The sequence below is a fragment of the Nicotiana tomentosiformis genome, chromosome 5, assembly GCF_000390325.3.
Source record: "Nicotiana tomentosiformis chromosome 5, ASM39032v3, whole genome shotgun sequence".
NCBI classification, from domain to species: Eukaryota; Viridiplantae; Streptophyta; class Magnoliopsida; order Solanales; family Solanaceae; genus Nicotiana; species Nicotiana tomentosiformis.
In genome coordinates this window covers 134,034,531-134,049,471 of record NC_090816.1, presented here as the reverse complement: position 1 = coordinate 134,049,471, position 14,941 = coordinate 134,034,531, and the positions used below count along the sequence as shown (strand labels likewise).

General features: G+C 35.2%; 1 protein-coding gene across 1 annotated transcript; it reads right to left on the bottom strand.

Moving 5' to 3' along the window:
• Window positions 1-624: 624 nt before the first annotated feature.
• On the bottom strand, window positions 625-4,607 carry LOC104117516 (DExH-box ATP-dependent RNA helicase DExH18, mitochondrial-like). The gene is made up of 2 exons (XM_009628576.3): window positions 2,238-4,607; window positions 625-1,283 (listed from the first exon to the last, which is right to left on the bottom strand). Exons 1-2 carry the CDS (start codon window positions 4,457-4,459, stop codon window positions 1,226-1,228), a joined length of 2,280 nt encoding a protein of 759 aa, XP_009626871.1. The 5' UTR covers window positions 4,460-4,607; the 3' UTR covers window positions 625-1,225.
• Window positions 4,608-14,941: the final 10,334 nt, after the last annotated feature.

The following is a 14,941-nucleotide window of genomic DNA, read 5'->3' as shown; positions in this document are numbered from 1 at the left end:
GGAATTAAAAAAAATTTATCTTTCTTACCTTCAAGATCTACAACAAAAAAGAGAAATGTGGCTCGGGTTAAGAAATTGGTTAGGTGAGGGAATGAGGTGATTTAGGACTCGCTTAACTAAATGTATAAAGATTAATATGATAGAGTTAAACTGGTTTGAGATTGAGACGTAGTTGTTATTGTGTGGCAACATGACGCACTTCTGCTTCAAAATAATCCAATGCTCATACCAAACTAATAGATATTTAACATGACTTTTATCACTTTTGCGTTGCGATGCTCATAACAAACTAATAGATATATAACGTGTTAACACTTGAACTTCTATAACTTTTGCTTCAAAATAATCTCCTACCCTATAAAAATTTACCTGCACCAGATATTTACACCAACTCAATAGGTGCATAACATGTTTTAACACACGAACTTCTACCACTTTACCATGGTTTATTGAAAAATATTGTCACCTCATTAAATCATTTAACCATGGTAAATTGATACGTTTTTGGTGTAACCTTCCTAGCCACATCAACTACGTATAAGCGTTTGCAATGTTACATTGCCTGAAAACCTCCCGATTCACACACATCAAATTCCAAAATAGGTAAAAGCAAAGACAATACCACACAGGAAAAACTAAGCTTGTCGTCATTATTCTTTATCACAGAGCCAGAAATTTATTAGTTCAGAGAATTCCCTCAGAACTCAGAACAATAAACATGCATGTTATACACAGTACAACAACATATGAGACGTTCATCCAATGATCATCATAAGTATAGCTCACCTAACAAATAAACACACTAAGCATCAGAATCCTCCACCTTCCCTCGATTCTGATGTTGCTAGATTTTGACACAGCTTCTATGTATTCGGATCACAAACTCTTTAAGTCATTAAATCTCCATTAGCTTCACTCCAGTAGTCAATGATTAAACAAGTCAGTTTAGTACAATTGTAGCCAACAAACGGGGCAGAGGCCCTCTGTTCCGAATCTTTCATTCCTTTAATGAACACGATGCATCATGACTTAACATGTGAATTTACGAAAAAAATAACAATGCATCCTTGCAAGGACCTAAACGCGATAACATCTGGACGAAGCTTGCCTCTTCTTGCTTGTCATATTCTAAGTCTAGTCTACTATAACTGGGCGCTGTACAAGACTATCTGCTTTGCCGAATGCCCCTACAAGTCTATGGTACAGAACCACCAAACTAGCAGTATTATGCAGCAACCTTCTCCAGCTTCTGCTGTTGAGACAAAGGTGTTTCCTGACTTCTCCTGAAAATGGAATCAAATAAATAAGCAAATTCCTGACATCATAGGATTGGCTCTCGCAGGTAAAATGTGTATAATGCTGACATAGTAGCATAAGGTAATAAGATAAACAAAGGATGCAACAAACATAACTTTACCTGTAAATTGTTTGAGTAGCAAAAGATTGGCATAAACCTCGAGAGGCCTTTCAGTGAATGACTTGTATATGAGGAGTATATTTTGGAAATGATCTAAGATTAAGCAAAGACATTAATGCACCTCCTCAACCTATTATCTCTTCATGCAATATACTTCCAATGCAAATAAGATTCTGTTAGTGTCAAGTAAGATCCCGATTTCTGTGGTCCCCCAGCCATCTTCCCCCTCATGCTAGTTAGAAGAAGGTGGTCCTAACAGCAACAAATTGTGTTGGTCCTTGCAAGCATGGTATCGAGTACAAGGAATAAGAAACCCAGTACTAACGTTCTTCTCCGATACCAGTGCTAGAATGACTATTGTGCTATCCGTTTAACAGGACACTGCTGTCAGCATCCTGTAGTAAAATGTACTACACCATTTTACCTCTAGAATCAGTCGTATTAACCATTAGTAAACAGATTAAAATGACCAAGTCACTTCTACGCCCAGGTTACAGAATCAGATATTAAAGCTACAAATTTTAATACTTCAGTGGAGAATGAAAAGTAAAATGAAAAAGTTTGAATGGCCAATCACATCACCTACCTAATTGCATGATTTTGGAAGTATCTCCTGATAATGAGGTGATTATAATAAACCAGGAAAAAAAAGAGAGAAGGTAATAATTGCCTTTAACAATTCATAAGAGGGGTATGAGTTGACTCGTCCAGAATAATTTAGATATCATTTTGCGTATATTATTTAAATTGCTCAAATAAAGTCGAGAAAGAAATAACCAATTACGGACAAAAAAGAATTCAGTGGAACTTAACAACTGACCTTGGCCTTTCATTACCACCATCCTTTTCCTGGCCTTTCTGTTTCCCGGAATTCCTTGACTCGGGTTTCCAACGAGCATTTGCTAGTGATTCACCTAGTAACTCAGCAATCCCTGTTGCCATTGCCTCAGCCTTTTTGAAATATGGAAATTTGTCGTTCTCAAAGTGATTAGATAACCACATATACATGGACAACACTTGGTGCCTAGTCTCAAGATCCAAGAGCTCCGAATCATTACGAGCAGAACATTTTGGCATGCCCATTGCTATATTAACAGGCAGCTCTTGTGCATATGATGACGCAAACTTCAGAAGATGGTACATTGCTTTTGGGTCTCTAATGTTAACAGGAGCAAAGCAAAAATTGAAACGATCTTCAAGAGATAATCCTTGAACTTTCTCCAGCATATTAGCTATCTTTTTTATGTGGTTATACTGGCACAAGAAATAAGAACCATCCAAACGGCAATTTTCACCAAACCTATCAAGCAGCTCGGAGAATGTAGAGTTTGGAATTTGCCCCGCAAATAACTCAACCTGCTCATAGAAAGGAAAGAGCCCAACTTTGTGAACTTCGTCAAATGGCTTCTTCAGACACTCGATTAAATAGTCTAAATCCTCCAGCTGTAAAGTGGTGGTTAGTCCTTCAGGATAGCGACTTCCCCTTCGACCAGCTCTTCCAGCAATCTGCTTCACCTGTGACGAGGGAACAGGAACAATCTTGTCACCATTGTACTTTGACAGGGTGTTGAAGATGATTCTTCGAATGTTCAGGTTTAAACCCATTCCGACTGCATCGCTGGCAACCAAGACATCAAACTCATTGTTCGGATCGTTAAACAAGGTAGCTTGCTGTCTTCGAGTTTCTGGTGGTAAGGCACCATATATTACACAACAACGGTGATTAGTATGCTTCTCAATCGCCAATTTTACCTCAAATATTTCTCTCCTTGAAAAAGCAACAACACAATCCCCTGACCTCACATTTTTCAGATCACCTAAAAGAGTTTTGGCTTCAACAACCAACGGCTTAAACCTCTCATAATGTTGTTCCACCAACTCATCCCCGGTTTCAGAACAGATTTTGCGAACGATATCCAGTACACTTGGATCTCCACAAACATGTATCTCGTCAGCCTTTAACCCTAGTAGAGCCCTTGTCCATGCATAACCTCTATGCGAGTCCGCCATCATTTGGATTTCATCAATAACTGCTACATCATACATCTCATCAGTTGAAACCATCTCAACCGTGCAAGCAACATGATTAGAAAATGGGACATGCTTCTTCTCCTGCCCTGTAAGAAGACTACAATATACTCCTAATCCATTCACCTTATCGAAAACCTCCATAGCCAACAATCTTAGAGGACTACAATAAATTCCCTTCTTCGCTTCCATGAACCTTTGCAATGCATTATATGTTTTACCACTATTTGTGGGACCACAATGATATATAATCTTGCGCTTCATCGCCCTGGCAAATGGAAACCAAGTATGAGGTTTTGTCAAATCCGCTGACTCAACCATTTTCCTGAAGTTTTTTATCTCATCAGGAAACTCCTCTAAGCAAAACTCCACAAAGATCGGAAACAGAAACTTCTCAGCTTCAATACACGGACCAAGCGACACTAAGTACTTCGCGATATCAACCTTACACTTCTTAAAGAAAAAGTTACGAAACTTATGTGCTGCTGTAGGAAAGAATGCAGCCCCAATATACACAGCTAGAGCCTGATTTGAAGCCCATCCGGACTTAGCAAAACATCTAAAAATCTCAATCAAAGTATCCCAATCGCCTCGCGTTTGCTTTTCCCCCTTGGAAGCATCCCTAAGCTCCCTATATATTTCCACCGGATCACGACTAGCTATTTGAACAAAATTCAATCTTTTCTCAGACCCTAATGTTCCAATTTCACACTCATTCTCTTCCACATCCAAATTACAAAGTTCTGATTCATTATCTTCATTTTCCACCACTGTGGAAAAAGGGTGTCTATAAAAATTAAAAAGATCAAACCTTTTCCATTGATTAAACCATAAAGGTGAAAATTGAGGTGGGATTGGTAAAGGGTGTCCACAAATGTGAAAATCTTGGATTTTTTTCGGTTCTGTGAAATGGGCATGTAGGAATCTACTGGAAACTGAGAAAAATCTAAACTTTGAACTGTTATTCTTGGATAAATATAGATAAAGGAGATTTCTTGCTGGTCCTCTTGCCATTAGGAGATAAAAGATTATTGTTTTAAGAATGTAATATGCATAGAGCAAATAGTTAAATTTATAGAGAAGCTAAAAATTACAAGGTAGGAAAATAAGAGTTGAATTAGCAATAGAAGTATACCTCAAGGAAGACGGAAGGATTGGAAAGAGAAGCAGGATTGGAGGGAAAAGAGTGGTGAAGTTTGGCCACACCAAAAACCCTATGGAGGTTGGACATACAGTGGAGAAAAAAGAAAAAGAAAAATTTTCGGTTGAGTATAGCTCCATAATTCGGGAAATAGTATAGCTCCGGGTACGGGCAATTATTATTATTATTATTATTATTATTATTATTATTATTATTATTATATATTTGATTTATTTTTGAGTTGAGTTTAATTGAGCAAATAGGATTGTTACAACTGTTATAAAATAATAACTGTAAAGTAAAGACAAGTATAGAGAGAAACTGATATATTATTCAAACTTCAAACTTCTGTACATAATGAACTGAATTCTCCTCTATTTATAGAAGAAAGGAAGCTGTTGTGTAAGCTGCTACTGCAAGCTGCTACTGCAAGCTGCTGTGTAAGCTGCTTGTAAGCTGCTGCTGCAAGCTGCTGTGTAAGCTGCTTGTAAGCTGCTGTGTAAGCTGCTGCTCTAAACTGTTGTGCCAGATATAGATAATCTTCTATCATGGGTAATATTTATCCATAGCGGAGTACCGAAAGGATAAGCTTCTTCAGGAGACTTATTTCCAATAGAGTACTAAATAGATAAACATATTTATGGCGGAGTCTCATATGGATAAACTTCTTCAGGAAGCTTATTTACAACGGAGTACTAAATGAACATCCATAATATAATATATTCATAACACTCCCCTTGGATGTTCATTAAAAGATAATGTGCCTCGTTAAAACCTTACTAGGAAAAACCCCGTGGGAAAAAATCCTAGTGAAGGAAAAAGAGTACACATATTTAGTAATACGCATTGCTAACTGCCTCATTAAAAACCTTATAAGGAAAACCCTGTGGGAAAAAACCTTAATAAGGAAAAAAGAGTACATCGCGTATTTTACTCCCCCTGATGAAAATCTTGTTTCAAATATTTAAGTCTCCGCATTCCAATCTTGTATACCATCTTCTCAAAAGTTGAAGTTGGTAAAGATTTGGTGAATAAATCTGCCGGATTGTCACTTGAACGGATTTGTTGCACATCAATGTCACCATTTTTCTGAAGATCGTGTGTGTAGAATAATTTTGGTGAAATGTGCTTCGTTCTATCTCCTTTTATAAATCCTCCCTTCAATTGGGCTATGCATGCAGCATTGTCTTCGTATAAAATTGTGAGTCTTTTCTCACATTCCAAACCACATTTTTCTCGAATAAAATGAATTATTGATCTCAACCATACGCATTCCCTACTTGCTTCATGAATAACTATTATTTCAGCATGATTTGAAGAAGTAGCAACAATAGATTATTTTGTGGAGCGCCATGATATGATAGTACCTTCACATGTAAATACGTACCCGGTTTGAGATCTAGCTTTATGGGGATCAGATAAATAACCTGCATCTGCATAACCAACAAGATCTGCACTATCTTTGTTAGCATAAAACAAACCCATATCAAGAGTTCCCTTTAAATATCGCAATATATGCTTAATCCCGTTCCAATGTCTCCGTGTAGGAGAAGAGCTATATCTTGCTAGTAAATTAACAGAAAATGCTATGTCAGGCCTTGTAGCATTGGCAAGATACATAAGTGCACCAATTGCACTGAGATAGGGTGTTTCAGGACCCAGGAGTTCCTCATCCTCTTCTGGAGGTCGGAATGGGTCCTTATTCACTTCAAGTGATCGAACAACCATTGGTGTACTCAATGGGTGTGCTTTGTCCATGTAAAAGCGTTTTAAGACCCTTTCTGTATAGGCAGATTGATGGATAAAGATCCCGTCTGCTAAATGTTCAATTTGCAGACCAAGACAAAGTTTTGTCTTCCCAAGATCTTTCATCTCAAATTCTTTCTTAAGATATTCAATTGCCTTTTGGAGCTCTTCTGAAGTTCCAACAAGATTTATGTCATCAACATAAACAGCAAGTATAACAAATTCTGAAGCCATTTTCTTTATAAAAATACATGGACAAATAACAACATTTATGTAACCCTCTTTCAGCAAATATTCACTGAGGCGATTATACCACATGCGCCCAGATTGCTTTAAACCGTACAAAGATCTTTGTAATTTGATTGAGTACATTTCCCGAGATTTTGAATATGCTTCAGGAATTTTAAATCCTTCAGAGATTTTCATGTAAATTTCATTATCAAGTGACCCGTACAGATAAGCTGTAACCACATCCATTAGATGTATTTCAAGCCTTTCACGTAAGGCTAAACTGATGAGATATCGAAATGTTATGGCATCCATAACGGGTGAATATGTTTCTTCATAATCGACTCCAGGTCGTTGTGAGAATCCTTGTGCGACAAGGCGAGCCTTGTATCTTTCAACTTCATTTTGCTCATTCCTTTTTCGCACAAAAACCCATTTATGACCAACTGATTTTATACCAGCAGGTGTTTGGACTACTGGTCCAAAGACCTCTCTTTTAGCAAGTGCGTTCAATTCTGATTGAATTGCCCCTTGCCATTTTGGCCAATCAGATCTTTGTTGACATTCTTCGACAGATCGGGGTTCAAAATCCTCACTATCTTGCATAATGTTAAGTGCAACATTATATGCAAAAATATTATCCACCACTATTTCAGATCGATTTAAATTAATCCCATCACCAGTAGAACTTATTAAAAGTTCTTCGCTCACTTGAGTCTCGAGTTTATTGATTTCTTCAGGAATCTCATAACTAATCAGATCTTGGGTCTCTTCAGGAGATCCCTTTATAATATCATTTTGATCATTTGTCGATTTTCTTTTTCTACGATTTCGATCCTTAGAACCCATAGGCCTACCACGCTTCAGGCGTGCTTTAAGTTCACTAGCTCTCATGCTAATAGATGGTCCTGCTGGGACATCAATTCGAATAGGCACATTCTCTGCAGGGATATGTGACTTAGTTATCCTTTTCAAATCAGTAAATGCGTCTGGCATTTGATTTACTATATTCTGTAAATGAATGATCTTCTGGACCTCCTGATTACATATAGGGGTACGTGGATCAAAGTGAGATAATGATGAAACTTTCCACACAATTTCTCTTTTGATTTCCTTTTTCTCTCCCCCTAATTGTGGTCGCATTTACTGATTTGCTATATTCTGTAAATGGATGATCTTCTGGACCTCCTGATTACATATAGGGGTACGTGGATCAAAGTGAGATAATGATGAAACTTTTCACACAATTTCTCTTTTGATTTCCTTTTTTTCTCCCCCTAATTGTGGGAAATTTGTTTCATCAAATCGACAATCTGCAAATCGAGCAGTAAATAAATCTCCCGCCAATGGTTCAAGATAGCGAATAATAGAGGGTGATTCAAACCCAATATATATTCCTAACCTTCTTTGGGGGCCCATCTTACTGCGCTGGGGTGGTGCTACTGGCACATATACAACACATCCAAAAATTCGTAGATGGGTAATGTTTGGTTCATGACCAAAAAGTAATTGTGACGAAGAATATTTATTATAATGTGTTGGTCTGAGACGGATAAGTGATGCTGCGTGCAAGATAGCATGGCCCCAAACAGTAGTGGGCAATTTTGTTTTCATAAGTAGTGGTCTTGCTATCAATTGCAGTTGTTTAATAAATGACTCTGCAAGGCCATTTTGAGTATGAACATAAGCTACCGGATGTTCAACTTTTATCCCAACTGATAGACAATAATCATCAAAAGCTTGAGATGAGAATTCTCCAGTATTATCAAGGCGAATAGCCTTTATAGGATAATCTGGGAATTGTGCCCTTAATCGAATTATTTGGGCTAATAACTTTGCAAACGCCAGGTTGCGAGATGATAATAGGCACACATGAGACCATCTTGAAGATGCATCTATTAGGACCATAAAATATCTAAACAACCCACTTGGTGGGTGAATAGGTCCACATATATCCCCATGTATATGTTCTAAGAAGGTAGGGGACTCAATGCCAACCTTCATTGGTGATGGTCTAGTGATCATTTTGCCTTGATAACAAGCATCACAAGAAAATTCATTATTTGTAAGAATCTTCAGGTTCTTTAATGGATGCCCACTCGAATTTTCAGTAATTCGTCTCATCATTATTGATCCAGGATGGCCCAAACGGCCATGCCAAAGCACAAAAGTATTTGAATCAGTAAACTTCTGGTTTACGATAGAGTGTGTTTCAACTGTACTAATCTTTGAATAATATAAGCCAGAAGATAAAGTTGGTAACTTTTCTACAATGCATTTCTGGCCAGAAATATTCTTTGTAATACAAAGATATTCCACATTCATTTCATCTATTGTCTCAACATGATACCCATTTCGGCGGATATCTATAAAACTCAACAAGTTTCTTCGGGACTTGGAGGAGTATAATGCATTGTCGATAATAAGTTTTGTTCCCTTAGACAGAAATACAATAGCTCTTCCGGAGCCTTCAATCAAACTTATATTACCAAAAATTGTAGAAACATTTGCTTTTTCCTTATGCAAATAAGAAAAGTATTTCTGATCTTTGAATATGGCATGAGTTGTCCCACTATCAACTACACAAATATCTTCATGATTGGTCTTTGATCCAAATATAATTTGAGGATTATCCATATTCTTCAAAATGACATAAACAAAATAAATATGATAGTAAATATTATTATCAAAGCATAACTTTTATTTATGTACAACAATTACATAACCATACTATCTACTACAAATAACAAAAATTAAAATATTTACATCTCTACAGATTCACTACCGATCACATGACTTGTTTTTCCTTCTGGGAGTGCAAAGTAATCAGCTATATCCAAATGCATGAAGTCTAAATTATCTTCAGAAATAAAATTTGCTTCAGCATTTTTCTCTGTCTTCTTCAGGGAAGCTTGATATAGCTCAACCAGGTGCTTTGGCGTACGGCATGTACGTGACCAGTGCCCTTTTCCTCCACATCTATAGCATGCATTTTCTGGCTTTGTTGCTTGCACCGCTTCATGCTTTTGTTCCTTCCTTTTCCACTGCTGGTGGTGAGGAGGGTTCTTTGGTGCATTATTATTACCACGATTAGAGTTTTCTCCCCGACCACGGCCATGACCACGACTGGGGCCACGTCCTCTTCCACGTTTAGCTTGGTGGAAGTTCGTCTCATTCACTTCAGGGAATGGACAAGAACCAGTAAGTCGGCTTTCATGGTTTTTCATTAATAGCCCATTATATTGCTCGGCTACAAGAAGATGTGAGATAAGTTCAGAATACTTTTTAAATCCCATCTCTCGATATTGCTGCTGCAGGAGCATATTCGAGGCATGATAAGTGGTGAAAGTTTTCTCCAACATATCATGATCAGTAATATTATCACCACATAGTTTCAATTGGGAAATAATTCTGAACATAACAGAATTATACTCACTGATAGATTTAAAATCTTGTAACCTTAGATGAGTCCAATCATAACGTGCCTGTGGAAGAACGACCATCTTCAGGTGGTCATATCTATCTTTCAAATTACTCCACAGTATGACTGGATCTTTAACAGTAAGATATTTCATTTTTAGGCCCTCATCAAGGTGATGGCGTAGGAATATCATTGCTTTGGTACGGTCTTAGTTTGATGCCTGATTTTTATCTTTGATGGTGTCTGCCAGACCCATCGCATCAAGATGAATTTCGGCATCAAGCACCCAAGACATGTAGATTTTGCCCGATATATCCAGGGCTATAAACTCAAGTTTAGAAAGATTTGACATTATTTAGAAAAAGAAAGTTCGTACCTCTTATACTTTCAAAGTATTTGCTCGAGATGGCAGAGTCTCGTGTTGATAACGTGTTATAAAATAAAGACTGTAAAGTAAAGACAAGTATAAAGAGAAACTGATATATTATTCAAACTTCAAACTTTTGTACATAATGAACTGAATTCTCCTCTATTTATAGAAGAAAGGAAGCTGCTGTGTAAGCTGCTACTGCAAGCTGCTGTGTAAGCTGCTACTGCAAGCTGCTGCTGCAAGCTGCTGTGTAAGCTGCTGCTCTAAACTGTTGTGCCAGATATAGATAATCTTCTATCATGGGTAATATTTATCCATAGCGGAGTACCGAAAGGATAAGCTTCTTCAGGAGGCTTATTTCCAATAGAGTACTAAATAGATAAACATATTTATGGCGGAGTCTCATATGGATAAACTTCTTCAGGAAGCTTATTTACAACGGAGTACTAAATGAACATCCATAATATAATATATTCATAACAACAACTTATTTAAGATTGTTGTTATGGGATGATATAATAGTATGGGTGTTTAACGGGCGGGGCTGGGACGGGGTGGATACAAAAAAAACCAGCTCGTCCGTTTAACGTTGCGGGCTGTTAGCGGGCTATACATTTTCGGGTTTTTTTTCGTCCGGGTTCGGGCTTAGCGGGCTGGACCGGGCCGTAAATGTTTTTTTTTTTAAAGTAAATTTTGTTTTTCTTATTCAATGTTATTGATACTTAAGTGTTTGCAAACTTTTAAGGCTTAGAATTAAACTTTGAAGTTTAAAGTTTTGAATTTTACAATTTTAAATTTGAAAGTAAGTGGCTATAAAAAATTATTTAATAAGACCAATATGCAATATGTAAGGATCAAGCTCCGAAGACTTTTCATTTGATATTTTTATTGAATAATATATAATACTTCAAATTAAGTTGCAAGTTCTTTTTTGATTTTGTTATTTTTGAACTTGTAAATTAAAAGTTTACAACAATTATAAAAAAAAAATAAAAATAGTACATCACATGCTTTGCATCATTTTTGTAAGTTCATCCATGTCAACATGAAGATCTTGTTTTTCCGGCATTGGTTGAATCAGAACCATAAACCAATATGTAAGGTTCTTTTTTTATGCGACTGTTGAAATCAACACATTTAGCACGTCTCGAGCCATGGCCGAAAGAACAGGAAATTGATTTGAGTTGCTCCTCCACCAACCCAGTGGTAGAAATTCCTTTGTGCGGGGCTGTGCTGACTTTTGCAAGTAGAAGTAAAGTTCATCAATATTCCTGCTACTGGTTTGTTGATGCTCCCCTAGTGTAGACCAAATCAAATAATCTTCAACACCATCATTATCATCCAAAGCACTGGTCCCAGATGTTGAAACTGAACTTGAAGGAATATTTGCATCTACAGCAGAAGAAGCATCAACAATGTTAGCATAATAATTATATAATATTTCTAAATGTTTGTGTATATCAGAAATACAAGTCAATATCAGGAGTTTCAGTTGGTCCAATATCCATATAAGAATATAAAGCAGTGATTAATTGGCGACAAGTGACCATTTTGATAGAAGGGTTTAAAATAGCACCAATTACGTAAATAGGGGGAATTAGAGTAGAAATATTTTTTAAACTTATCTAGCATAGATTCAACAACAGAAGTATATCCTTCTTTCTTCTTCAAATTATGTAGTAAAAGAGAAATTTCAGCAATATGAACTAAACCATTTGCAATAGTAAGATAATTTGTAATATTTGAATTTGACTGTTGGCAACGATCCAAAAAAAAAGTTAAAAAACGGGCTGAACCGGGCTGTAGCCCGTTAAAAACTCGTTAACGGGCTTAGCGGATTCCGGTGCACCGGTATCAAAAAACTGTTCATTTGAAACCCGTTCCTCACCCAACCCGTCCCAAACCGCCCCCACGCTACAGTACGGGCCGGGCTGAACCGGGTTGTAAACGGGGTCAGCCCGACCCGATTAACTTGTATATATAATAGTAGTGATAATAATCTATCTATCTATCTATATCTATATTATATTAAAAACACGAAGGTTCTTAGCGAAATGTCGTTCGCCTTTTTTATCTTAGATTTTACATTGGACAAAATTATAATTTAAGTTATTTTTCTAATATTTTGGATTTCAAAATCAATTTATATTTTCGGTTATTAAATCTTTCCTAATTGAGCTAGGTAGAAAGTTCTAATATTTAAGGCTTTAAAAGTTTTACCTTATATAAATTATTTTTTATTTATGTAATATAATTATAATTCCTTTCATGTTAACTTTATAAATATAGAAGACTTTAAAATAAACTAATAGTTAAATTATTAAGGTTTGTAAAAGACTCAGAAGATCCATTACCATATTAACATGCTTCTGCTACGGTTAGTTCATATTTAACTGTAAAGGTTTGTAAAGGTTTATTAGGTAGGAAGGTTTGTAAAGGTTTATTAAATATTTTCTTATTTATTAGGTAGGAAGTCGTTAAAATCAATTAGAATTTTAAATAACTTATCCAAATCATTTCATCTTTTGAACAATGTAACATAACTGTTTGGAAAGAGTCAAAAACACTAATGATTTACAAATAAAAAGGTCCAAACATATACTTTTTCACTATTTAAAAATATAATTTTTATTGGATAAAGTTATAATTACAGTTAAATATTTAAAACTTGGAATAAGATACTATTAGAAATTTAAGTTATTAAATTATTTCCTTTAATTTTGAAAATAACTAATTAATTCTTTGAACTAACTAATTAGCAAAAGAATCTAATTCAATACTTTTCCAAATTAATCATTCATAAGACAAACCAAAAAATAGACGACCCGATTATAAAATATTAGTTCAACATTAATTGTTTTAGACTTTGTATTGTCAATGTCAAATCTTTAGGGAGTATATGATCAACCTTTTCATACTCAAATCTTTAAAGACCAAAAGATTCAATTTTCAATTTGTGTTATTTGGAAAATCATTAAAAATCGTAATAAAAAAAATTCTTGTTTTATTTTCACTATTAGGTTAGAGAAATAACAATAATTGTCATAAGATATTTTTACATAAGTTCTCAAAAAATCACAATAAGGCATTTGAAAACTTACGTAGAACAATATATCTTAATTTATTGAGCTTGCTGGGAGCAACGTTTATCATTTTCACGAAGTTTTCTTTAATTTTTATTTTTATAGAACTCAACCACATTGTCTAATAATATTTACGTGATTTTAAAAAAAATGTATACTCATTGATATGGGTATACGCGCAAAGACTAGTACTATATTAAAAGCACAATGTACTTAACGAAATGTCGTTCACCTTTTATACCATTCCAAAACCTATTTTCTACGGGATAAAATCGTAATTTAAGTAACTTTCCTAAATTTTAGGACTTTAAAATCAACTAAAATTTTACTTATTAAATCGTTCCTTAATTGATCTAGATACGGAGTCCTAATATTTAGGAGTTTAAATTTACCTTATATAGTTTATTTGAATATCTTGATTTTCACAAATTATAAAATTATGAAGTAACTTCTGTGGAAGATGAATTCAAACTTACCTGAACTTGAAGCGAGGGAAAAAACCTAATTTGATATGACTAAAACATGTCCAAAGAATTATTTACATAGCGAATGCTAATAAAACTTGAAGAAGAAACAGGGTATCATGATAAGATAGACTTTTGATACATGAGCAATATATTTAAGGATCGATGAGCAAACAAATTTCAAAATACACAACTACAAAATCTCCAAAAAGAAAAGGCTACTTCGAGTTAATATATATTATATCATATGATCTAGGTTAAGACAATTAACTGCTTAGAACCAACATGCAAATTAAACTAAGTTAATATGTCCATAGTTTTTTCTTTTTTAATAATTAATTTTACAATATAAAAAAATATTTTTTATCTTATATATTTAGGATTTTTTTATATTCATTTATCAAGGTACACGCGCAACGCGGATAGCCAAAACAAGTAAAAGTAAATAATGAGAAGTATGTTATTAACTTTTAAATTTCTAATGGAGAAAATATTCTAAGGAATTAAAATTCGGGAGAATCTTTTTCTCAATCATGAGCAAAATTTTTCATTTAATTTTGGAAGATAATATTTTTTGACAGCCAAAATAAAAATAAAATGCTGATATTTTGTTGCGAGTAAGGAGTTTGCAACTTATTGCTGAAATTGTAAAGTAGCATAATTTATGCATCATTAACAACAACAACAACAACAACATACCCAATATTATCTCACACTGTAGTGTCTGAGGAGGTTAGTGTGTACGCAGACCTTACCCCTACCTTGTGAGGATAGAGAGATTGTTTCCAATAAACCCTCGGCTGAGGAAAGCATAAGCACCACAATGAAAATATAGACAAGAAGGGACATCACCAAAAAACCATATAAAAGTAGAATAAAAACAACAAGATAGTAAGGTGATCAACAATGAAAGAAAATAATGATTAGTCATAAAAACCTACTACTAACAGAAAGCGGGATTACGTGCCAATATTACTGTTATGAACACTCTAGACTACCTACTTTACTACCATAATTCTCGACCTCCATACTTTTCTATCAAG

Bases quoted from the DNA above. Each gene is read 5' to 3' on its own strand.
- LOC104117516 (XM_009628576.3), bottom strand. From the start codon at position 4,459: ATGGCAAGAGGACCAGCAAGAAATCTCCTTTATCTATATTTATCCAAG. The intron at 1,284-2,237 runs GTCAGTTGTTAA...TTCCATTTTCAG, and splicing joins GGTGGTAATGAAAGGCCAAG to GAGAAGTCAGGAAACACCTT.